This window comes from Bos javanicus, chromosome 3 (assembly GCF_032452875.1).
Source record: "Bos javanicus breed banteng chromosome 3, ARS-OSU_banteng_1.0, whole genome shotgun sequence".
Lineage (NCBI taxonomy): Eukaryota > Metazoa > Chordata > Mammalia > Artiodactyla > Bovidae > Bos > Bos javanicus.
In genome coordinates this window covers 117,278,673-117,303,503 of record NC_083870.1, presented here as the reverse complement: position 1 = coordinate 117,303,503, position 24,831 = coordinate 117,278,673, and the positions used below count along the sequence as shown (strand labels likewise).

The following is a 24,831-nucleotide window of genomic DNA, read 5'->3' as shown; positions in this document are numbered from 1 at the left end:
TTTGGTGTGAGGCTTATTCTGAGCTGATTGTTTTGAGAAATGGCAGACACAGGCTTCCCAGGTGGCTCAGCGGTAAAAAAAATCCGCCTGCCAATGCAGGAGATGCAAGAGATGCAGGTTCGATCCCTGAGTTCAGAAGAACCCCTGGAGGAGGAAATGGCAACCCACTCCAGGATTCTTGCCTGGAGAATCCCATGGACAGAGGAGCCTGGCGGGCTACAGTCCATGGGGTCACAAAGAGTCAGACTGCACGCACATATACGCAAACACAGGAAAAGCCCAGCAAACAGAGTAGAAGCTGCCCTCCTCCTTTCTTAAAATACTTAGATTGCTTAATTTTTTAAATATTTATTTTTATTTTTTTGGCTGCACCAGGCCTTAGTCGCAGTGTGTGGGATTGTCAGTTGTGGCGTGTAAACTCCTAACTGTGTCATGTGGGATCTAGTTCCCTGACCAGGGATTGAACCTGGGGCCCCTGCACTGGGAGCAGGGTTTATGTTCCTAAACTTCAGTTTGCTTTTCTCTTGTTACTCTGTCTTTTATTTCAGAGATTTTAGCTAAGAACTGGGAAGGGTAGAGAGAAAACTGTGTTTTCTCTCCTGCAGCCATCTGTCTCTCTCCAGGGAAACCCTCATCCTATTACACTGAGAAGGGGACTCAGGACCTTTGCTTGGCCCCAGACCTTAACTGTCCGTCCTGACAGGACAGAGATGAGCTGCCCGCTCCCAGGAGGAGGGCCTCTGGCCTTGAGGAAGAGGAGGACGTGGGAGGCAGGGACAGGGCTGAGGTTGGGCTGGGGCCAGTCCCAGAAGGACGGACGGACAGCCTCCAGAACAAGCCCAGATAAGGGGACAAAGACATGTCTGTGCGTGGCTGAGAGGGAGCAAAGACGAGGCCGACAGGGCCACCATGCACAGGTCTGCTCGTGTGAGTATAAGTGTGTATATGTTTGTGTGTGTGTTCGTGTAAAGTACATTCCTAACTCTCCTCTTCCCAGTCTTGAGCAAGACCTTGCTTTTGTCTGATGGTTGATAAATGTAGGGAAACCATCCATTCAGATTGCTGCAACATATTCAATGCTCGGATGATTCCGTTCCTAAAGGAAATGGGGTGTTCATCACTCACTGATTCCTTCATTCACGTGGCCCTTTCGTTCTGTGCGAGGCCTCGCCTCAGATGAAAAGCCGGACTTTGTTTTTGTGGTTTTCGTTCACCCGCTGGTCACTCGCTCACTCACCGGTTCAGTGAGTATTCCGGAGCGTCCCCTGGGAACAAGGCGAGTGGGCCTCCTCCATGCTTTGGAAGCGTCTGGGGTGAAGCCTTTTCTGGTGTCCTCGAGATGTCCTCTCTCACGTTCGATAGCAGCATTTCCTGTGCTTATTGCGGCTTCCCAGTTTCCTTTCTTGCTGCAAAGAATTTCCCTGCAGACTTGCCCCCCCTTTCAGGTCCTGGGAAGGCGACTTGCACTCTGCTGTGCTTGAGGAGGACCGCTGTGTCCTCAGGCCATAGGACTTAGGGAGAAGGGTCCCCTACAGCACACCTGGAGAAGGGAGCCAGGGTCCAATCAGACGCGTCTTCACGAGCGTGACCCTCCAGGCTGGCGGCTCCTCAGTGCACCAGGTGCACGCTTCTGGGTGGGTGAGGGTGGGCGCCGCGTGTTTCTGATGATTCTGAGTGTCTTTCGTGCTCCCGGGCGCTGATCCGTATACTCTTACTGTGCAGCTGACACGAATCTTTTAATGTTTATATTGGTACTGAGTTTGTGAAGTTTTCTTTGGCATTCCTCATTCTGCAGTAAGCTCCCTGAGGGCATTTCTAGGGGCCCTTGTAGGTCTTGGCACAGTTCTGGGGACATGGGATGGGTTCTGAGAGGCACCGAGTGGAGGATAAGTTTTGAGATCTATTTTGTAAGAGAAAGGATGTGTCTGCTCCATCTCGTGCTGGTCAGACTGCTCTCGGGAGTGCGGTCTGGCTCTGGGAAGAAATGTGGATTGGACACAGACACAGCATCCAGAAGGGCAACCGGGAGGCCTGGGCGCTGCTGGGGAGCTGAGCAGAGTGGACCATGGTGGCACTGAGGGCCGGGGGGCAGGCGTGGGTGCAGGTCACAGGGCAAGCGGAGGAAGAGGCTTCTCGGCGTCAGGTCCCAAGAGAGGCTGGGGACCTCGTGGCAGATGCAGAGAGCCTCAGACTAACCTCCTGCCAGAGAGACCCCTGAGGAGGGCTAGCTTCAAGCTGGGCAGGTTTCCCCCCACGTCCATTTCCTGGACCACTAATTCCAGAACATGCTAACAAGTAGTCTGTGAAAATGTGTCTGGGCTCCAGCAAATGGGGAGCTGATTTTAATAAACCTGAACAGCTTGCAATGTGGGGGCTTCTGTGTACACATGCGCCTTGACTCTCCGAGAAGGGATCACAAGGAACCATCACTTCAGATCCATCTGACCTCAGACCTTGTCCTGGAAACACATCACACATCGAGAATCCACAGAGCCCACTTTGGAGATAACAGAGAACAGTGTGTCTGATAAGACCGAGGCCAAGGGCCCTTCTGGCTGTGAGATTGCAACAGGGAGGATCATCCACTGAGCTGGGTGCTTTACTGGAGCTTTGCGTGGCTGCCCTGTCCACTCAGGCTGTAACAGAACACCGCAGATTGGGTGACTTACGAACAATAGTGATTTACTCCTCACTGTCCTGGTGGCTGGGAAGGCCAAGATCATGGGCAGTTTCAGTGTCTGGTGGGGTCTGCTTCCTGGTTCACTGTGCGCTCTCAGGGTGGAGGCGATGGGAGATCTCTCTGCAGTCCCTTTTACAAGAACCTGAATCCTATTCGTAAGGGCTCTGCCCTCATCACCTATTCCCTTCCCAAAGACCCCACTCCTAAAACGATCACATTGAGGGTTAGGCTTCAACATGTGAATTTTTTGGGGGTACAAATATTTTAAAAACTTAAGATTATGGCATCCAGTCCCATCATTTCATGGCAAGTAGAAGGGGAAAAGATGGAAACAGTGAGAGACTTTATTTTCATGGGCTCCAAAATCACTGCGAATGGTGACTGCAGCCATGAAACTAAAAGACACTTGCTCCTTGGAAGGAAAGCTATAACAAACGTAGACAGCATATTAAAAAGCAGAGACATCACTTTGCCAACAAAGTTGCATATAGTCAAAGCTATGGTTTTTCCAGCAGTCATGTAGGGATGTGGGAGTTGGACCATTAAGAAGACTGAACACTGAAGAACTGATGCTTTTGAACTGTGGTGCTGGAGAAGATTCTTGAGAGTCCCTTGGACTGCAAGGAGATCAAACCAGTCAATCCTCAAGGAAATCAACTCTGAATATTCATTGGAAGGACTGATGCTGAGGCTGAAGTTCCAATTCTTTGGCCACCTGATGTGAAGAACTAACTCGTTTGAAAAGACCCTGATGCTAGGAAAAATTGAAGGCAGGAGGAACAGGGGACAACAGAGGATGACATGGTTGGATGGCATCACCAACTCAGTGGACATGAACTTGGGCAAACTCTGGGAGATGGTGATGGACAGGGAAGCCTGTTGTGCTGCAGTCCACGGGGCTGCAACGAGTCAGACAGGACTGAACGTCTGAACAACAGCAAGAGGCATTCAGTCCATCAAAGTGGCTTTCTGAACAACCTGGAATCAGGATGCATTTTAGGTATATCTACCCTGAGGAACTGAAACAATACAAGACAGATTGGTTTTGAGTTCTGGAGTTTGTAGGCAGTTTAATGATAATTATTAAAGTAACAGGCATCGCTCTACAGGGAACCCACGTGGCTCAGGATGCTCCCTTCTGCTCAGAGCTTCCTCTTTCCACCATGTTTGTCATGGTCCCCCCACCTCCTCCCACCTCCCCCCACCTCCTCCAGCTTCCTCAGCAGCTGATGGGCTGTGGGTGACTGTATGGGAAGTCAGGGTTGGGGCAGGGGCGGGACTGATGGTCAGGCAGGGCTGCTCCCTTGTCAGTACCAGAACCATGGGCTGCTGTGAGTGCTGAGAGGCAGAGCAGCAAACAAGAGATGGGGGACACACAGAGGACCCCTGAAGCGGACAGCTCGTCCCTTCCAGGGCTGGCTGCCCTCTGTTTTGTCAGACATGAGTAGATGTCTAACAAAATCCTTTTTACTCCAGTAAGCTTGAGTTGGTTTGGTGACTTGCAACCAAAAGAATGTTTTCAAAGTCTCCTTGTGAGTGCCTGCCATTTCAGGCTCCGTTCTGGGTCTTGTCCACACCTGACATTTTTGTGCTCACAACTTCACGTGGCTAAGGCCCAAATTTATTCATCGTTTACAGATGAAGTGGGGTTCAGAGAGGCCATGTGACCTGCAAAGGTCACACAGCCAGCAAAGCTCAGAGCAATCTCCAAAACCCAGTCCGTCTGACACCACGGCCATGGCTCAGCCTCTCTCTGCACTTGCCAGCTGTACTCTTCTCTCTGCAGTGGGGAGGGCAGGGTAGGGGCCCGGTGGGCCCCAGAATGGCCCCTAGGGGGAGCAGGTGATGGGGGTTCCAGCTTCAGGCAAGAGCCCCATTGCTCTGAGGGTTCCCCGGGATGGCATCCTGTCTGCAGAGTGGGTGGAGGGGGCTGGGTGTCCGTGAGGAGCCCCACCCCGGCTGGGGGGTGGGAAGCTGATCTCCAGGTGAGGACTCCTGCCTGGTCTCCGGGCTCTGCACCCACAGGTGACTGCCGAGGTCCAGCCCCGGCTGATCCAGGGTATTCGAAGGGGAGACGGTGTTGGCAACTATTTAAATATTCATCAAAGATATAAAGAGTAATAGAATGAGGATAGCTCAGCAGAAAAATTCAGTGGAGAAAAGAGGCTGAGTAGCTTGGTTTACGCGGAAAATCAGTATAACCTGTGACACCAGGTTAGCTCTGACCACGGAGGCCGCAGGCGACCTCTCGAATAGCGGAAGGTGCCCCACCTTAGACACCTTCTCAAATGGGTCTTAGAAGCCCAGGCAAATAAATGGTCACAGAGGACCTCCGCACTCCAGATGGAGACTCAGCTGGAAATTGAGAAGAATGACATGGGGAGACCAAGCTTTGGTGAGCAAGGCCCGTAGCTTTATTTTCAACAGGGGCTTTTATACCCTAAGTTACACATAGAGGATAATAGGGGATGTGAAATTATGCAAAGTCAGCAGTCTTTGATCCTTATCAAAAACCAGGGTTTCTTTCCTGCAAATTTATTGCATACAAATGGTTTAGGTGATTTACATCATCTTCTGGCCAGAAGGCCTATTAACATTTTATGACTCTTGACAAAGGTTTGTCAACCGTAAGCCTTATTTTCTCTAAGAGTAATTATTCTAAGGTTTGGCGCCATCCTCCGAAGGTGTTAGATAAAATTTCATTCCTATAGGGCAGAGGTGCAGCGGGTTTACAACAAAGTAAAGAATTTATTACCTTAAGGGTCTAAAGTTGCTAGCACCAAGGCCACTACTTATTTTTTCTACATACCAACTATATTAATTAATACACATTCAAGGATAAATACAGGGGATGTGGAAACTTGGCAGCAAGCATTGGCTCATCAATGAAATCTTTTACTAGTTTTATTCTGACAGTTTCTAACTCTCTGAGAGGCTCTAAGATATTTGAATATCTTAAGCTTCCCGTGCCTCTCGAGGATGGGAGACTGTAAACAATCGTATGCATAGCTGTAGGAGTCCGGGTAAACTTGTCAGGCGAGTTAGAGAGCCATCTGAGGGGTCTGGATTTAAACACTCCTAACTGCTCAGGAACTTTATTAATTGGAGCTGTAAGTTAACTCTTTGTCAGAGAGAGTGAGATGGTGGTAGGGGACAGCCCCCAGTAAAGTCAGAGATGAGAGCACAAAGCAATAAAGTAGGCAGACTCTGGTTTTTTTTTGGGGGGGGTAGATGCTCGAGAATATCCGGGGGGACTCCTGAGGCTCGATCCCGCTTTTGCATATGCCGGGCCTCCTTCCTCATGACCTTTGTCATGAGTGGAGTGCCTCTCGCAGGCTCCCGGCAGGTGACTACACTCTCTCAGCCCCTCGTTCCTGGGCTGCACCTCCCCCATCGCCACTGCCCCGCCTCTCCCCCGCCCCCTCCCCGCCTCCACCCCCTTCCTACCACCCCCACTTCCCCCCCACTCCTCCCACCCCCGCCCCAGGCCCAGTCCAGCAGGGCAGGGACACTGTGTTGCCAATCCTTCAGTTGTGAAGCGTGACAAGGACGCCAGCCACAGGGAATTCTGACCACACAGCAGGTCTCACAGGAGCTAGACTGAAGCGATTCGAGACTCTGCAGTCCTGGGGACCAGATTGTAATCCGCCACCCCTCTAGAGGGCCACCGCTGTCACAACCCCACGGGCCCGTTCCGTCTCTGTCTGCCTTCTTGGTTCCCGCTGTCGTGGCCAAATGCTTAACCAGAGAAGGTAACTGTCCCAGTCCCTCGGAACTAACAGGCGACATGCGCGTGTCCCCAGCATCACCTCTGCTGGGGAGACCCTGTGCACAGCGCCTGCCACCTGGAGCCCAGGCGGGGCTCCAGAGTGTGCCCTGTGCAGACATTCAGGGCCGTGCCCAGGAGGGCCCTGGACTCGGGCTGGTGCTCTGTGTGGGTCTACTAACCTCCCGAAGGGCATAGGTTGGTCTAAGTTCTGTACTAGTGTCCTGGGAGAGATGTGACAAGTCACCACAGCCTGGAGGGCTTAAACCAACAGGCGTGTGTAGTCTCACGGTCCTGGAGGCTTGGAAGTCAAGGTGTGGGTGGAGTTGGTCCCTTCTCGAAGCTCTGAGGGCATCCACGCCTCTGTCCTGGCTTCCAGGGGTTACTGGAAGCCCGTGGTGTTTCTTGGATGTGAATCTGGGGGACACTCTTCAGTCATGTGGAGTCCAAAGGCCTCCTCTTGGTTCAGGAACCCCCAGATGACCAGACCTGAGACAAATGCCCTGGCTGCTCCTCACAGAGACAGATCTACACAGAAGCAAGTGGGTTGACCTTCTCATGAGTATTTATGACATCCGTGGTATCATGAGTTGAATTGTGTCCCCCCAGAACTTGCATGTTGAAGTCCTAAGCTCCAGCCCCCGAAATGTGACTGTATTTGGAGTTCAGTTCAGTCACTCAGTGATGTCTGACTTTTTGTGACCCCACAGACTGCAGCATGCCAGGCTTCCCTGTCCATCACCAACTCCCAGAGCTTGTTCAAACCCATGTCCATTGAGTTGGTGATGCCATCCAACCATCTCATCCTCTGTCGTCCCTTTCTCCTCCCGCCTTCAATCTTTCCCAGCATAGAGTCTTTTCAATGAGTCTGTTCTTTGCATCAGGTGGCCAAAGTATTGGAGTTTCAGCTTCAGCATCAGCCCTTCCAAATTGGAGAGAGGGTCTTTACAGAGGTCATCAAATTGCAGTGAGGCCATTAGGGTGGGGCCTGGTCCCATATGACTGGTGCGCTTATCAAAAGGGAAGGTTGGACACAGACACACTCTCACGGGGAGAACCCTTGTGAAGATAAAGGCAGAGGTGGAGGTGGTGCTTTTATGAGGTGAAGAGTGGCGAAGGCTACAGCAAACCCCGCAAAGCAGGGCAGAGGTTTCAAGCAGCTTCTTTCTCTCAGCCGCAGAGGGAACCAACATGCCCACACAATGTCTGGGGGGAGAAAGTGCTGTTTCTCCACTTTTTAAGGAGATGGGTTTTCCATACATCTGGATCTTCCCATAGTCCTGCCTGGCTCCCTCTGAACATCACCGAGAGCACCCCTGGCTGGGTCCCCCTCACCACCTACTCCCTTGTCCCGGCTGAGGATGTGGACACAGTGGTCTGCAGCCTCTGTGGTGGTCATGCCACCCAAGGCTTCTCTGGTGTGGACCGTGATCCCTGCAATGAGCCTCGGGGCTTGGGAGGGTCCGGGTGTGTGGTTGCTGGGGAAGGTCTACTCCACAGCTTCTTCCTTAGGGAGGGCAGCCAGGGAATCTCAGCGGAAGCTGAGGAACCACTGGGAAAGGAGGAAATCCAATGGTCTGTGGCTCAGACAACTCTTAGATTTAAGTACCCCACGTCTCAGTCTCAGAAGTTTATCTAAATCGAGCTGAAGTCCCCCCTCCTGCCCTTGTCCCAGTTTCACATTTCCCCAAGGCTGCCTCTTGTGCCCCACGGCCAGCCAGGCAGGAGGCTGAGTAATTTCACTGTCAGCATGAAATGTAGCTAAAAGTAGCCGATGAGCTCAAGAACTGAATCATTTCCTCAGTTCTGCCCTCTGGATTCTAGGTGCTTTCTGCATGTGGAGCTGCAGCTGAGACAAAGGCCGTATTATCATCAAGCCCATTGAGAAGCATTCCCAGTTTGTCTTCCAGAAAAACAAACATTCTCAGTAGCAGTTTCTAGAAGTGTCTCGACTCTCCTTAAGTGAAGGAGCCTGTGTGTGGAGCCAAGCTCCCAACTGATAAATTGATGTTGAAACCAGCTTTGCATATCTGGGGATAAATCCCACTTGGTCATGGTGTACAATTCTTTCTATACTTTGTTGGAGGATTTGATTTGAGAATATTTTGTTGAAGATTTTTGCATCCATGTTCAAAAGAGTTATTGGTCTGTAGTTTTCTTTTAAAAAAAATTAATTTATTTATTTTAATTGGAGGCTAATTACTTTACAATATTGTAGTGGGTTTTGCCATACATTGACATGAATCAGCCATGGGTGTACATGTAGTTTTCTTATAATGTCTTTGGTTTTGGTATTAGGATAATGCTGGCCCCATAGGATGCATTAGGAAGTATTTCCTCTGATTCTATCCTCTGAAAGAGATTGTAGAAAACTGGTGTAATTTATTTCTTAAATGTTTGGTAGAATTTACAAGTGAACCCATTTGGGCCTGGAGCTTTCTGTTTTGGAAGATTATTAATTATGGATGCAATTTTTAAAATAATAAATATAGGTCTATTCAGATTGTCTATTTCTTCTTGTGTGAGTTTTGGCAAATCGTGTCTTTCAAGGAAATGGTCCTTTTCATCTAGGTTACCAAATCTGTGGGCAAAGAGTTGTTCATAGCAGCATTTTATTATTGTTTAATGCCCATGGGATCTGAACTATGTCCTTATTTTCATTTCCAATATTAGTAATTTGTTTCTTCTTTCCATTTTTCTTAGCCCAGCTAGAAGTTTATTAATTTTATCAATCTTTTCAAAAAACCAGCTTTTGGTTTCTTTGACTTTTTCTATTGAATTCTTATTTTTAATTGCATTGACTTCTATTCTAATTCTTGTCAATTTTTCTTCTATCTTTGGATTTAATTTGTTCTTTTTCTAGTTTCCTAAGGAGGAGACTTAAGGTTATTGATTTTAGATCTTCTTTTCTAATATATATATTCAATACTATAAATTTTCCTCTAAGCACTGCTTTTACCACATCCCACAATTTTGATAAGTTGTGTTTTCATTTTTAGTTAAAAATATTTTCAAATTTCTCTTGAGGGTTCTTCTTTGACTCGTGTTTTTTACAAGTGTGTTGTTTAATCTTCATAAATTCAGGGATTTTCCAGTTGTCTTTCTGTTATTGATTTCTAGTGTAATTCCACTGTGGTCAGAGAGCAGACATTGTATAATTTCTATCATTTTAAATCTGTTAAGGTGTGTCTTATGGCCAAGAAAGTGGTCTGTCTCAGTGAATGTTCCACGTGAGCTTGAGAAATGTGTGTTTGCTGTCGTTGAATGGAGAGATGAAATCTTGAAAAACAAGGGAGCCCCCAAACATTGTACACTAATGCTCCTCAAATCCATAGCGGTCCCCTCAAGAGCTCATGCACAGGTGAGGTTGCCAGAAGCCCAGAGGAAGGCAATGCCTGAAGGTTTAAAGAGCTGAGCAGTGATTTTCACTGCCACCCACTCACTTCAGGGAACAGTGAGTTTGAAGTCTAATTTCTGCTGTGTAGAGGGGCCTGGTGGACCCTTCAGACTTTCCACTGAAGTCTCAAAAGGTCTTGAGCTTAGGAGCAAAGACTGTGTCCCAGGACTAAGGTTCACCTTAGGACTGAAGGCAAACAAAAGCAGTTTCCACCCCAAAAAAGTGTAAAGCACACTTTCCGAAATTTAAAGAGGACCCACCAGTAATTTAACTGCCTTTTAGAATCAACTCAACACTTTTCACAGGGAAAGAATCCAGAGTCTCAGCAACACACCGTTCACAATGTCTGACACACAGTGATTCCCAGACATACGGAGAATCAGGAAAATGTGACCTGTGGTGAAGAAAAACACAGAAAAGTCAGTCAACAGACCCACAAACCAGAACTGGTGAATAAGGAGCTTAAAATGCTACGATAAATGAAATAGACAATCTATAGGGAAAGGTGCACATCATGAGGAGAGAAGTGGCAAATTTCAGGAGAGATTTAGAGATGCTAAAACAGAACCAAATGGAAATCATAGAACTGAAACATACAATAAGGTACTTAAAAAAACAGTAAAGAAGAGAGACGTTAAAGGTACTTCATTAAATCAAAAGGAGAAGGACAGAGGAACAGAGAGAACAAATAGAAAACAAACAAGATGGTAGAAAAGAGAAAGCGAAAGCTGCTTGGATGTGTCTGACTCTTTGTGACCCCAAGGACTATGTAGTCTATGGATTCTCCAGGCCAGAATAGTGGAATGGGTAGCCTTTCCTTCTCCAGGGCATCTTCCTAACCCAGGGATCAAACCCAGGTTTCCCACATTGCGGGCAGATTCTAACTGTATCAACAATTGTTATTAATGGTAAATAGGCCAGAGACTAAATTGGAAGGCAGACAGGATGAAAAAGTTAACACTCAACTCTGTATACTGTTTACAAGAGACACACAATAAGCATAAAGGCAGGCTGAAAATTAAAGTGTGGAAGAGATAATATTGGCTCATTTGCCCTGGTGGTGGGGGGGGTGGGTCCTTACCCATTTCCTTCGTGTCCAGTCGCATACCTTGCAGCCAAGAGAAGGAAGGGCTTTCTGAGCTCCAGGAATACTGTGTGCACATTGTGAGGGCCTGGAACTGTGCCCTGGGGAGCGCCAGTGAGTGCAGGTCACCGTGAGGGCCTGGAACTGTGCCCTGGGGGGCGCCAGTGAGTGCAGGGCCTGCAGTGGGTGACCCCATGAGGCTGGCCTGGAGAGATGCCCCGTGGATGAAGACAGTTCTTCATTTATCAAGCCTTTTTGTGTCTCCGCCTTCCCTGGTGACTCAGCTGGTAAAGAATCTGCCTACAGTGCGGGAGACCTGGGTTCGATCCCTGGATTGGGAAGATCCCTTGGAGAAGGGAAAGGCTACCCACTCCAGTATTCTGGCCTGGAGAATTCCATGGACCATATAGTCCATGGGGTCGAAGAGAGTTGGACACGACTCAGCAACTTTCACTTTCACTTTCTTGCGTCTCCAACCACACTGCCTCCTGGCCTGGGTGCACACACTGGTTCGCTTTGCTGGGGGGTAGGGGTACCGGCCAGCTCAGAGGCCTGCGGGGAGGTAGGCTTGGGGCTACTGGGGAATTCTCAGGATCTGGAAGTCGGGGGTGACACAGGTTTTAAGTAGTTGCGTCCCTTGGCCCCATGGACTTTTCCTCTGTGACAGCAGGCTGGAAGAAGGCCAGCAGAAGGCCCTTGGGGAGTGACCCACAAGCTGGGGTTGCTGAGGATAGGGGTGAAATCAAAGATTTCAAGTTAAGGGCTTAGCAGAGGGCCTGGTGAATAGTAGGTGCTCAGTAAAAAGAAGCCTCGTTGGTTTGTGGTCTTCTAGTCTCTGTGGAATTGGACAAGGCTTCTCCCCACTCACCCTGCCACCCACTGCAGGCCCTGCACTCACTAGCGCCCCCTAGGGCACAGTTCCAGGCCCTCACGATGTGTGCACAGTACTCCTGGAGCTCAGAAAGCACTTCCTTCTCTCGGCTGCAAGTTTCTCATCCATCTGTCCATCCATGTGTCCATATTTCCTCCTGCAGATACCCTTTCCGCTTCACTCTGGTCAAGCGAGGGGCTCTCCTCTGCCTGCGCCCTCTGCCCCTCTTGGACCTGGTCTGAGCCAGGGCGGCCTCTCTCTGGATGCCTCCCTCCTCCCGTCCTGCAGTCCCGGGCGCCCCGGGGCAGCACTTTGCTTCATCTGCGCCTCTCCCCTCTGCTCTGCCCAGCCTGGCAGGCGGCCACGCGCCGAACTGATTGTTGAGCTGAGGAATTTAACTTAGTGCTCAGAAACCCCTGTTGGAATTTTCCATTGAGATAAGCGAGGGTGAAGGTTTCAAGGTGAGGCTGGAGGTCATGCCTGCTTATCTCAAGGTCCTTAGGAGGTAAGAACAGCCTGGAAGTTCTGTGTCTCAGATCTCTATCACACTGTGAGGTTGATTCTTGCCTAGAGCCCCCCCAGGAGGCTCCACGGAAGAATGGGAGCCTCGTCTCCCCAGCAGATGTCTAGAGCAGGTCACTAGGCACGTCTACCAGAAAGCGGTGTGGATAATCTGGGCCCTGGGGTCCTTTCGCAAGGAGCAGGGGCTGGGGCGGGCAGTTGGCAATGTTTGCTACAAGCCCTGAAAACTTCAAAAATCTCAGAAATGTTTATTCAGAAGAGGGTCAGGCATTTGCCAAGTGACCCCAGGAGGACATGAAGGCAGAAAGTTACAAAAAGCTGATGTTTGAACCATCTCAGGATGTCGAATCCTAAAATCTAGAATCCACATGGATATTTGAGCAGAGACTGGAAAATCAGTGGGCAGTGCTAATGGTGTGTTCTTCAGCCAGTGGGTGCTTAGGCCAGATGGTCCCCAGGGCCCCTTCAACTCCAAAATCCTGTAGTTTTGCATATTTTTTGAAAGGGGAATGTGCCCATGCATGCCTGTATCTGTGGCCTGATTAATCGGCGTGGCAGAAAATTTTCCCTGGTTAATGTCCATACAGGAAAGTTGATAAATGCAAAGAGAGAAAGTTAAAAGTTTGTATGGCCATATAAAAGTAACATTAATTTAAAAAAATAACAGTAATTATGGTCACATAAGTAAATTTGTTGGGCTTCCCAGGTGGGATAAGAATCCACCTTCAATGCAGGAGATGAGAGTTCAATCCCTGGGTCAGGAAGATCCCCTGGAGACAGGCATGGCAACCCACTCCAGAATTCTTGCCTGGAGAATCCCATGGACAGAGGGGCCTGGAGGGCTATAGTCCATGGGGTCGCATAGAGTCAGACATGACAAGCAACTGAAAACACATGCGTACAATTGCTTATGTACAAGTTTTGACTAATTTCCACCACAAGCAGTGATGACTGGCCTACAGGTCTCAGCGAGGTTAGCGGTCAGAAGGTCTGTGTTCTAAGTCTCCACCTGCCCACCAAGGACTTTACTTGTGCCCAGGCCTGACTCCCCACACCCTCACCGGAAGGCCTCCCCCGGTTTAAGTGTGGCTTCTGGGGGCTGAGATCAAGTCACAGAGGCCAGAGGTGAAGGGAGATCTGGAGCCGTCTGATCCAACGCCTCACCTTAGAGATGAGGAATCGGCCGTCGAGAGGGGGAGTGACTTGCCGAGGTCTATGTGTGAGGAACCTACAGGTTTCAGGGAAAAGACCCACCGAGATGACAGCCGTGCAGGGTGACCCCAAGACCACAGAAGCGATGAGCCCCCAGGCCCTCCTGAGCATGTGAGTCTTGGCCTCTCATGGCCTTTTGAGGTGAGAACAGGTCAGTTGTTTGGGGCTGGCCTGAGTCCAGGCCCCGGGGGTGGTTCTCCGACACCCGCCAGTGGTCACTCAGCATCACCTGGGGGGTAGGGGTGCCCCACCCCCGTGTGCTTTGGCTCAAGTCCTGAGACAGCCAGGACTCTAGGTGGTTCCTGAGATTCCCACCCCAGGTGTCCACACCCCAGATACCCCCTCCCCTTGAGGGTGCCCAGGGCCTGGCCGCAATGATGGCACCCTTGAGATCAGGTTGCACTACATGGCAAGGTGAAGGCATTTTCACCGATGGAACTAGGGCCCTCATCAACTGACTCCGAGTTAAGGAAAGGGAGATTGTGCCTGGTGGGCCTGGCCTGATCAGATGATATGGGACGGGCGTCTGGAAGTCAGAGAGAGGTCCTGATGGCCTTGAGAAAGCAGTCATGTGTGAGAGGGCCTGGGGGTTCTGGCCAGGAGCCTTCTGTGGGGGCTTCTGAGAGGTGAGACTGGCCCTGACAGGGAGCTAGTAGCAAAAGGGGACCCCAGTTCTGCACTGGGAAAGACTGGATTCCACCAAGACTACATGAGCATGGGGGGGCCTTGAGTTTCAGAAAGGACGGAACCTGGCCGGCATCTTAACCACAGCCTGTGAGACCCTGGGCAGAGGACCCCGGAGGCGCCCAGGCTCCGCTCCTGACCCTTGGAATCTGTGAGGCTATAAATGTGTTCTGTAAGCCTCCGAGTTGAGAGTTGCTTGTTACACAGAGACAGACAGACACACAGGCCCTGAGCCCCCGTTCACCCAGAGGTGCTGTGTTGGCCCCACTCCAGGCTGCAGTGGGAGCACCATGGATTTGGGGCTGTTCCCTCTGCTCCTGAGCCAGTCACTGGGGGCTCTGGGGCCATAGGTCACAGAATTCTAAACGCAGTTTTATTTTATGTTGATCATTCGTGAGGCTTCCTCTGCTGGGAAACGGAAGCAGGGATTCTCCACGACTTCAGTCCCGTCCAGGAACTTGCTCCCCGCGGGCCTGGAAAGACACAGAGCCCCCCCCCACCCCACCCCCTCCCCTGGCGCTGGCTCCTGGCTGTTGGTGGCAGCCGTGAATTCTTCTGACCCAAATACTTCCTGCTCTTCTGGGCTACTAGTTTCATGCACAACAAAGAGCCCCACAGCTTGAGGAAGGCGCGGAGGGAAATAAATCTGCAGCGCAAAAATGAGACTCACAACAAAGCTGAGAAACTAGGCGGGAGCCGGCGGCCGGGGAGGAGCGGGACTTCCGGCAGGGGCAGGTGCTCCGGCAGGTGCTCAGAGGCTCCAGCAGCCCCCGCGCTAAGGGCCAGGCCCCCTGCCCCAGGTGATCACGTGACCACGGCGCACCTTGCCCCGGGAGCTTCTCTGGAAGGGAGGAGGCCTGACCTTGGGGAGGCTGCCTCTCACCTGTTTTCTGTCGGAGCCGAGCCTCTGCCCGGCCCGGCAAACGGCCACGCCCAGCCTGCCCGTGGAGGGAGCAGGCTTTCCCCGTGACCAGAAGTGGGGGGAAAGGGGGACCCAGGTCGGGGCCCTGGGGGACCCAGTGATGACCGGCTGTGAGGCTTGCTGGAAGTGACCGGGCCTGGGGAGCACGTGAGTCAGGGTTTAAACTCCTGAGTGGTTTGTAGTGTGTGTGTGTGTGTGTGTCTGTCGTGTGTATCAGTGTCTGGGTGCATGTGTGTGGATGTGTGTATATCTGTGTGTCATGTGGGTTTGCACCTCTGTGTCTCTGTGTCTGTGCCTGAGCCCCCGTGTACAAAATCAGAAGTGGAAACTGCGGGGCCAGGAGTGTGTACTCCTGAGCGCCAGAGGTGTCCTTGCTCGTCCCTGTGGTTTGCTGGGTCAGGGTTCCGGCAGGAGATTCCAGTGGAAAGAATCTCCTTTAATCTCTTTGTTGTTGTTTAGCCACTGAATCCTGTCTAATTCTCTTGCGACCGCCATGGACTGTAGCCCGCCGAGCTCCTCTGTCCATGGGATTCTCCAGGCAAGAATACTGGAGTGGGTTGCTCTTTCCTTCTCCAGGGGATCTTGCCAACCCAGGGATGGAACCCATGTCTCTGCTTGGGAGGTGGGCCAGCAGGGCAGCTGGTTTAAAGAGTGGCCTCCGGGAAAATTCAGTTCAAATCTTGAATCCATTTCCAACGGATTTCGGATCAGGACACCGACTGTCCTCAGGGTAGACAGCTGCGCTGTAATCCTTGCGCGCTGGGCGGGGCCAGCCAGGGAGTAGGCCTTGGGCAGACTGCAGACCGACCCTCCCTGGGGTGGCTCCTCCCCAGGAAGGCTGGTTTGGATTTCCCACCCTCTCCTTTCTCCCTCGGTGGAGGGATGTGAGCTTGTAAGAAAGAAAAGCCCCAAACTGCAAGGTTCGAGAGGGTGTCCCTATTGGCCTCAAGCATGAAAATGTCTCTGCATTTAGAGACTTCAGTCACCCCAGTTCAGTTCAGTTTCTCAGTCGTGTCCGACTCTCTGCGACCCCACTGACTGCAGCACGTCAGGCTTCCCTGTCCATCACCCCATCTTCATGAAATTCCAGAGGCCAAGTCAGCAGTCACATTTTTGATTCTCTCCCTGAACAAAGGGCTCCAACCTTTGATTATCAAATGCTTATGACATGTAATCACACAAAAAAATCATACAGGAAAAGGCTGACTGCAGTCTTATTTATTACAGAAAAAAAAAAAAAAAAAGAAGAAGAAAGCCAAGTAAACATCCGGTAATGGAAATAGTTCAGCAAACTGGAATCGTTGTAGGGATGTTATGTGGTCATTAAACACACATATGTCAAATGCATCTGTAACATATATAGCAATGTGGAAAACTACTCTTGATACAGCTTATTTTTTTTTTTTTAATGTTAAAACGATTGTAAGATTCTGAGAAACAAACTAGAAGAAAGTAGGCAACATCTTGTCCCTCGTGTAAAGGGAATGGGATTATGGGTAAAGAGATTTTTTCATGTTGACAATTATGTGTTTACGTTTATAGCAAAATAATATTTGTAGATAAAGAGGTGGGTTACCTGTATGTTTATTTATACTCCACCGAGTTTGGTTAATTCACATGTTTTGGACTAAAGATTTTCTTGACTTGAGTTTTATTAGTTTGTGCACATAAATAGAAAAGAAAACTCAAAGAGGTGTCTTTAAATACTTGAGAATGCCCTGTTGTTAGTGTGTTAGAAAGTTCTCTTTATGTAGAATTATAGCACAGATCAGTGGAATACCTGCTTCTCAGCAGGTGCCTTAGGTACTTAGCAAGAAGCAGGGCATTAGTGCGGGTGTCACAGAAGCTAGGGAGTCCATTCTCAAAAGCGTTGCTTTTTCTGAGCTTTATTGAGACACAGTCGACATATAACATTGTCTATCTTTAAGGTTTGTTATGTGCTGACCGGATATATTTGCATATTGCAAAATGATAACCATCATAGCTGAGCCAACACCCCTACCACCTCACATAATGACTGTGTCTTTTTAAAAATTTCTTCTTTATTTATTTTAACTGGAGTATAATTGCTTCACGATGTGATACTGGTTTCTGATGTTGGTTTCAGCTATGTGTGTGCGTATATTCCCTCCCTGTAGAGCCTCCCTCCCACTCACCCCCATCCTGGCCCTCTCGTCATCACAGAGCTGAACTCCCTGTGCTGGATAGCAGGTTCCCGCTAGCTGTCTGGCTCACACATGGTGTCAATATGTCGGGGCTACTCTCCCCGTTCATCCTCTCCTCTCCTTCCCTCACTCTTTCCATGTGTCTATTCTCTCCAGGGGGGTCTCTATTCCTGCCTTGGAAATAGCTTCATCCGTACCATTTTTCTAGACTTCACATATATGTGTTAATATATATTTGTTTTTCTCTTTTTGACTTACTTCACTCACTCTGTGTAACAGGTGCTGCTGCTGCTAAGTCGCTTCAGTCGTGTCTGACTCTGTGTGACCCCACAGACAGTAGCCCACCAGGCTCCCCAGTTCTTGGGATTCTCCAGGCAAGAACACTGGAGTGGGTTGCCATTTCCTTCTCAGATAACAGGCACTAGGTCCATCCCTATCTCTACAAATGACCCTCTTTAGTTTCTTTTAATGGCCGAGTAATGTTCCATTGCATAGACGTACCAGGTGGGAACATTTAAGATCTCTCTCTTGGCAGTTTTCAAGTGTGTGATCAGTATCAGCTCTAATCATTATGGTATACTCGAGGTCCGCCCAAATTCGTGAATCTTACAGCTGAAGCTTGCACCCTTTGACCCTTATCTCTCCGTTTCTCCCACCCCAGCCACTGGTCACCACTGCGCTACAGTTTCCCCACATTTAGCCAAAGAACAGGTGGTTAATAAGCGAGGGCTTGCTACTGAGCTGACCGTCTTTAGGGTGGTGAGCTCAGGCTGGCGGCTCCCTGGCAGGCTCCTTGCACCAGCGGTTCTAGACGTGGACGGAACACAGGACCTGCTGCCTCTGTAAGTGGTTGAAATGATGCTCATGCCTGGTGAATATGGTGTGGACATGAAGGCAGCCTGCTCTGGCTTTAAAAAATTTTTTTTCTTTTGAAAACAACTTTGTTTTATTGAAGCTGATCTACAATGTTGCATTCATTTCTTCTTTATAGTAGAGTACTTTAATTATATATGTGTGTGTATATATGTATCTATATATATAGATATATAGATAGATTCTTTCTCATACTCTTTCCATCATGGTTTGTCCCAGGATAGCGAATATAATTCCCTGTGCTATATGGTAGGACCTTGTTGTTTATCCATCCTGTATATACCAGTTGGCATCTGCTAATCCCAAACTCCCAGTCCATCCCTCCCCCTTGAGCCTGCTCTGACTTTGAATCCCAAATCTTTGTCTTAGGAAAGCTTCTCATCTCTCCATAAGGTGAGGTAACACCGGCCCTGGAGGCTTCTTGCTTGGCTTTAACAGAAGCCTGTGTGCAGCTGAGCCATGCAGGGCCCCAAGCCTGCCGCCCCTGCTCCTCGGTGGACACGGCCTGTCCCTTAGCCTTGGTGTCCTCCTCCCCTGCCGTCTTGTGGGGCAAGGGCTCCCTGCCCCACACAGAGAAGCCAACACTATGGCACTGGCTTTTGAGAAAAGACAGAGCTTTAATTCGAGGTTGACCAGAGAGGAGATAGGAGACAAGGCCCCCTTTCTGCAGTCCAGGGTTGGGGCCACATTTAAGGGGCTCGGGGAATTTTAAACTCAGAAGCTAACTAGTTCATCTTAGATCAGTCCATTTAAGTGTTCATTGGAAGGACTGATGTTGAAGCAGAAACTCCAATACTTTGGCCACCTGATGCGAAGAGCTGACTCTTTGGAAAAGACTCTGATGCTGGTAAAGACTGATGGCAGGAGGAGAAGGGGACGACAGAGGATGAGATGGTTGGATGGCATCACCAACTCGATGGACATGAGTTTGAGCAAACTCCGGGAGTTGGTGATGGACAGGGAGGCCTGGCGTGCTGCGGCTCATGGGGTCACAAAGAGTCGGACACACTGAGTGACTGAACTGAACTGAAACCAGTCTATATAAGTGACTTGCACAGCTGGAAGTTGTGTTTTCCTTATTAAAGAGCTTTTCACATGGTAAAGGGCTCTGATGCCAGCACTTCCGTCCTTTGCTTTCCGTAGTCTGAAACTTCTTGGTCCGGAGTCATCCTGGAGGCGTGGCTTCTGCCTCCATGTACAGCACTGTCTCTGCACCGTGACTCCAGGTTTGATTAGTCAACCAATCTGTTTGAGGAGGCAAGAGCTGTTCAAGTTGGTCAAGGTTTTACGTGCTGTTTTAGCAGCTTCATCTGAATGTAGGGTGATCCTAAAGGCAGTTCAGTTCAGTTCAGTCGCTCAGTCGTGTCTGACTCTTTGGAACCCCATGGACTGTAACACGCCAGGCCTCCCTGTCCATCACCAACTCCCGGAGCCTACTCAAACTCATGTCCCTCGAGTCGTTGATCCAACTTTCAGTAACTTTCTGCTTTCCTTGGTCTCTCAGGCTGAGCTGCCTGGCAGAAGCTGGTCTCAGGGCCTGCTGGAGGCCCCCTCCTCTGGTTCTCTTTCTGCAGAGACCCCAGCCCACTGCTTGACAAGCTACCTGGCGTAGGGCTGGCTACACAAACGATGTCTGACATGCTGGCTTCTTGCTAAGCCAGCCCCACGTTCACTCATGAGATCTTAATTGAGCACCTACTGTAGTCTCAGTGGTTAGATGGCATCACCAACTCGATGGACATGAGTTTGAGCAAACTCCGGGAGTTGGTGATGGACAGGGAGGCCTGGCGTGCTGCGGCCCATGGGGTCACAAAGAGTCGGACATGACTTAGCAACTGAACAACAGCAGCAGTCTCAGTGAACCCTCGGCTTTCATGAGAGGTTAAAGCCCAGCGAGAGAGATAAACAATTACCATCAAAGTAACTGAATTAAGGTAGAATTAGACACCGAGATCATTTCAATCAAGAAGAGGAATAAGGGGAAGTAGGCCGGGCGATGGCAGGGAGCGTTGTCTCTTTTTTGAGCTGCTATTTACAGGGACTGGACACAGGATGGGATGGGGCGGTGGGTACCAGGGTCGGGGTGATGTAGGAGTGGCAGCTGTGAGAACAGACGGGAAGGTGCGGCTGGAGAGGGATTTGCATCAGCGTGAGCAGAGAGCAGATGTAGCTGCTGCACTGTAAGGCAAATTCCCCGGCTTATTTGGCGATGTGGTTGACAGATAAGCAGCTCTAGCAACCCCTGACCTTTGAGCCTGTGTGTGTTTGTTATCTCTCCTGGGGCTTCAGGCTGCTTTCCGGACTCTGGTTTGCCCTTTGACCTGCAGAGGGGAGTTACAGGCGTCATTTTATCCGTGGAGGGCCAGCCGCTTCCGGGGCTTCCCGTTTGTCCTCACTGTTTATTTTACTGTGTCTTTTTTTGAAAAAGTGTTTTAACTTTTTATTTTTTTGGCTGTGGCGCTCGGCATGTGGGATCTTAGTTCCCCAACCAGGGATTGAACCTGTGTTCCTGCCACGGTAGCTCAGAGTGTTAACCCCTGGACCACCAGGGAAGTCCCTATTTTACTTTGCCTTTGAGTTTCATTTCTATCCGTGGGTCAGGGATCTGCAGCAGGACAGCTTTGAGTTCTTGCATGGGTGGTGGGTTCTGGAGAGAGGGCTGGCCCTTGTAGAACCCATCCCCCAACCCCAGGCAGCTGTGAGTCTGGGGGCTGCAGAAGAAGCTGCAGCGGGATGTCACCCACTGACACCGCTAAGTGTCCTGAGGAATATGGGGTTCCAGACGCGGTCTCCGGGAACCACTCAGCTCTGCTGAGTCCCTGTCCCCGGGGAGCAATGGGCCTGTGAGCATCACCAACTCGATGGAGATGAGTTTGAGCTGTCCGCATCGAGTTGGTGATGCCGTCCAACCATCTCATCCTCTCTCATCCCCTTCTCCTCCTGCCTTCAATCTTTCCCAGCACCAGGGTTCTTTCCAGTGAGCTGGCTGTTCACATCAGGTGGGCAAAGTATTGAAGTTTCCGCTTTAGCATCAGTTCTTCTAATGAATATTCAGGACTGATTTCCTTTAGGATGGACTGGTTGGATCTCCTTACAGTCCAAGGGACTCTCAAGAGTCTTCTCTAACACCACAGTTCAAAGGCATCAATTCTTCGGCTTTCTTTATAGTCCAACTCTCACATCCATACATGACTACTGGAAAAATCATAGCTTTGACTATACGGATCTTTGTTGGCAAAGTGATGTCTCTATTTTTAAATATGCTGTCTAGCTTTTTCATAGCTTTTCTTCCAAGGAGCAAGTGTCTTTGGATTTCATGGCTGCAGTCACAATCCACAGTAATTTTGGAGCCCAAGAAAATGAAGTTTGTCACTGTTTCCATTGTTTTCCCATCTATTCGCTGTGAAGTGATGGAACTGTATGCCATGATCTTTGTGTTTTGAATGTTGAGTTTTAAGCCAGCTTTTTCACTCTCATCTTTCACTTTCATCAAGAGGCTCTTTAGTTTTTCTTCACGTTCTGCCATAAGGATGGTGCCATCTGCGTATCTGAGGTTATTGATATTTCTCCCGGCAATCTTGATTCCAGCTTGTGCTTCATCCAGCCTGGCACTTTGCATGATGTACTCTGCATATAAGTTAAATAAGCAGGGTGACAGTATACAGCCTTGACGTACACCTTTCCCAATTTGGAACCAGTCTATTGTTCCATGTCCAGTTCTAACTGTTGCTTTTTGAGCTGCATACAGATTTCTCAAGAGGCAGGTCAGGTGGTCTGGTATTCCCATCTCTTTAAGAATTTCCCACAGTTTGTTGTGATCTACACAGTCAAAGGCTTCGGCATAATCAATAAAGCAGAAGTAGGTGTTTTTTCTGAAACTCTTTTGCTTTTTCTATAATCCAACAGATGATGGCAATTTGATCTCTGTTTCCTCTGCCTTTTCTAAATCCAGCTTGAACATCTGGAAGTTCACAGTTCACATACTGTTGAAGCCTGACTTGGAGAATTTTGAGCATTACTTTGCTAGTGTGTAAGATGAGTGCAACTAACTGTGGGCTAGTTTGAGCATTCTTTGGCATTGCCCTTCTTTCAGATTGGAATGAAAACGGACCTTTTCCAGTCCTGTGTCCACTGCTGAGCTTTCCAAATTCGCTGGCATATTGAGTGTATCACTTTCACAGCATCATCTTTTAGGATTTTAAATAGCTCAACTGGAATTCCATCACCTCCACTAGCTTTGTTCGTAGTGATGCTTCCTAAGGCTCAGTTGACTTCACATTCCAGGATGTCTGGCTCTAGGTGAGTGATCACACCATTGTGGTTATCTGTGTCATGAAGATTTTTTGGGATAGTTCTTCTGTGTATTCTTGCCACCTCTTCTTAATACATTCAGCTTCTGTTAGGTCCATACCATTTCTGTCCTTTATTGTGCCCATCTTTGCATGAAATATTCCCCAGGTATCTCTAATTTTCTTGAAGAGATCTCTAATCTTTCCCATTCAATTGTTTTCCTCTATTTCTTTGCATTGATCTCTGAGGAAGGCTTTCTTATCTCTCCTTGCTATTCTTTGGAACTCTGCATTCAAATGGGTATATATATTTCCTTTTCTCCTTTGCCTTACACTTCTCTTCTTTTCTCAGCTGTTTGTAAGACCTCCTCAGACAATCATTTTGTGTTTTTGCATTTCTTTTTCTTGGGGATGGTCTTGATCCCTGCTTCCTGTACAATGTCACAAACTTCCATCCATAGTTCTTCAGGCACTCTATCAGATCTGATCCCTTGAATCTATTTGTTACTTCCACTGTATAATCATAAGGGATTTGATTTAGGTCATATCTGAATGCTCTAATGGTTTTCCCTACTTTCTTCAATTTAAGTCTGAATTTGGCAATAAGGAGTTCATGATCTGAGCCATAATCAGCTCCTAGTCTTGTTTTTGCTGACTGTATAGAGCTTCTCCATCTTTGACTGCAAAGAATATAATCCATCTGATTTCGGTGTTGACCGTCTGGTGATATCCATGTGTAGAGTCATCTCTTGTGTTGTTGGAAGAGGGTGCTTGTTATGACTGTATGTTTTAAGGCTTTCAGTACAGTGGGAAATACTAAAATGTTTTGAGATCCTTGAAACACTAACCATTTTTGTAAATAGGTTTTCTGGAACCTATTTACCAGCCAGTTTTAATCCAGGACTTCCCTGGTGGCTCAGATGGTAAAGCATCTGCCTATAACGCGGGAGACCTGGGTTCAATCCCTGGGTTGGGAAGATCTCCTGGAGAAGGAAATGGCAACCCACTCCAGTATTCTTGCCTGGAAAATCCCATGAATGGAGGAGCCTGTTAGGCTACAGTCCATGGGGTTGCAAAGAATCGGACACAGCTTGAGTGACTTCACTTCTTTAATCCAGGAACCACAACTGAGAGAGTGCCATGCCTCTCGGGCTTTTCAGAACATTTTTGGAATAGCTAGGGATTGTTCAAAAGTGAGAGGTGATAGGAGGAGGAAGTGAGCCGGTCGGATGGCTAGCATCCAACGGCTACCCTGCAGGGCTTGAAGATGTTCGTATGCGTTGGCCCTGCAGGGCCCTGGGGACATGCTTTCCAAGCACATCACAACAGACCTATGTCATAGCTATCGTTACCCCGATTTCCAGATGGCAAGATGGGGTGCATAGTGGCCCAGGACTGGCAAGCCAGGCGCCTCTGACTTAGAACTCCATTCCGTTCAGGGCTGTCTGTGTTTGGTCAGTGTCCCAGGGGTGAGCTTGCTGAGATCATTTGGCATCATTCAGCCTCCTTGCATCGCTGTCTCTCTGCAGGGCATGGCGCAGGTGAATGGGGTCCCTCGTCCCGGAGCCGCCCCGGGCCAGCCCTGCATCTTCAAGCTGGTTCTGCTGGGCAGTGGCTCTGTGGGCAAGTCCAGCTTGGCTCTCCGGTATGTGAAGAACGACTTCAAGAGTATCCTGCCGACCGTGGGATGTAAGTGATGGGACAGGGCACCGCTTCCTTAGTCTCCTAGTGGGGAGGCCAGAGCTGCTGACCTGGGCGTGGGGCACTGGGAACCAGCCACCTGGGAATTCTCATGCCCTCCTGGAGCCTCAGGCGTGCTGGGGGCACAAGGTCCTCCATGGGCCGGCAGGCACGCACACGGAATCCAGACCTCAACCAGGCTTCAGCTCAGCTAGAAGATTCCAGGGCTGAGTCTGGCACTGAAGGGTTGGATATGTGAGAGATTTTGTTGGTGAAGGGGGAGCCCAGAAGAAGCACCTGCCCCCACGCTCTGGCACCCGGCCCCCTAGACAAGCCAGCCTCTCACTCTGGATGGTTGCCCTCCTACTGAAGCTATTCCTTTTCTGCCCGGACTCAGTTTACCCTCCTGGCTTGGGTTGGAGGGGGGATGGGTGCTGTTGGAAAGGTTGTCAGGGAGGGAGGCCCCTCTCACTGGGCTGGTTAAAGAGGCTAATGGATCACAGCCTTCAGAGGGGAAAGACTTTGGAGCATCTGTGGGCAATCAGCCTCCTTTACATCCTGTCTAGGGGTGAAACCCCCCATTTCCTACCCAAAATAGGGAAACCCAACCTGTATTTTGTGTCAGTTTGCTTGGGAGGCAGCCCAACGTGCTGGAAAGACACCTAATTTGGAATGAAAGCTTTGGT

General features: G+C 49.4%; 1 protein-coding gene across 5 annotated transcripts in view; it reads left to right on the top strand.

Moving 5' to 3' along the window:
* The first annotated feature begins 796 nt into the window (after positions 1-796).
* RAB17 (RAB17, member RAS oncogene family) overlaps positions 797-24,831 on the top strand; it is a 45,477-nt gene continuing 21,442 nt past the window's right edge. For 3 of the 5 annotated variants that reach the window (XM_061412729.1, XM_061412728.1, XM_061412726.1), the window contains exons 1-2: positions 829-927; positions 23,995-24,154. In XM_061412729.1, the coding sequence (XP_061268713.1) occupies positions 910-927; positions 23,995-24,154 (178 nt within the window). In that variant the 5' untranslated portion in view covers positions 829-909. Of the gene's footprint in view, positions 928-14,814; positions 15,286-23,994; positions 24,155-24,831 lie in introns of those variants that run through there. The other 2 variants (XM_061412732.1, XM_061412727.1) reach the window with 2 other exon arrangements.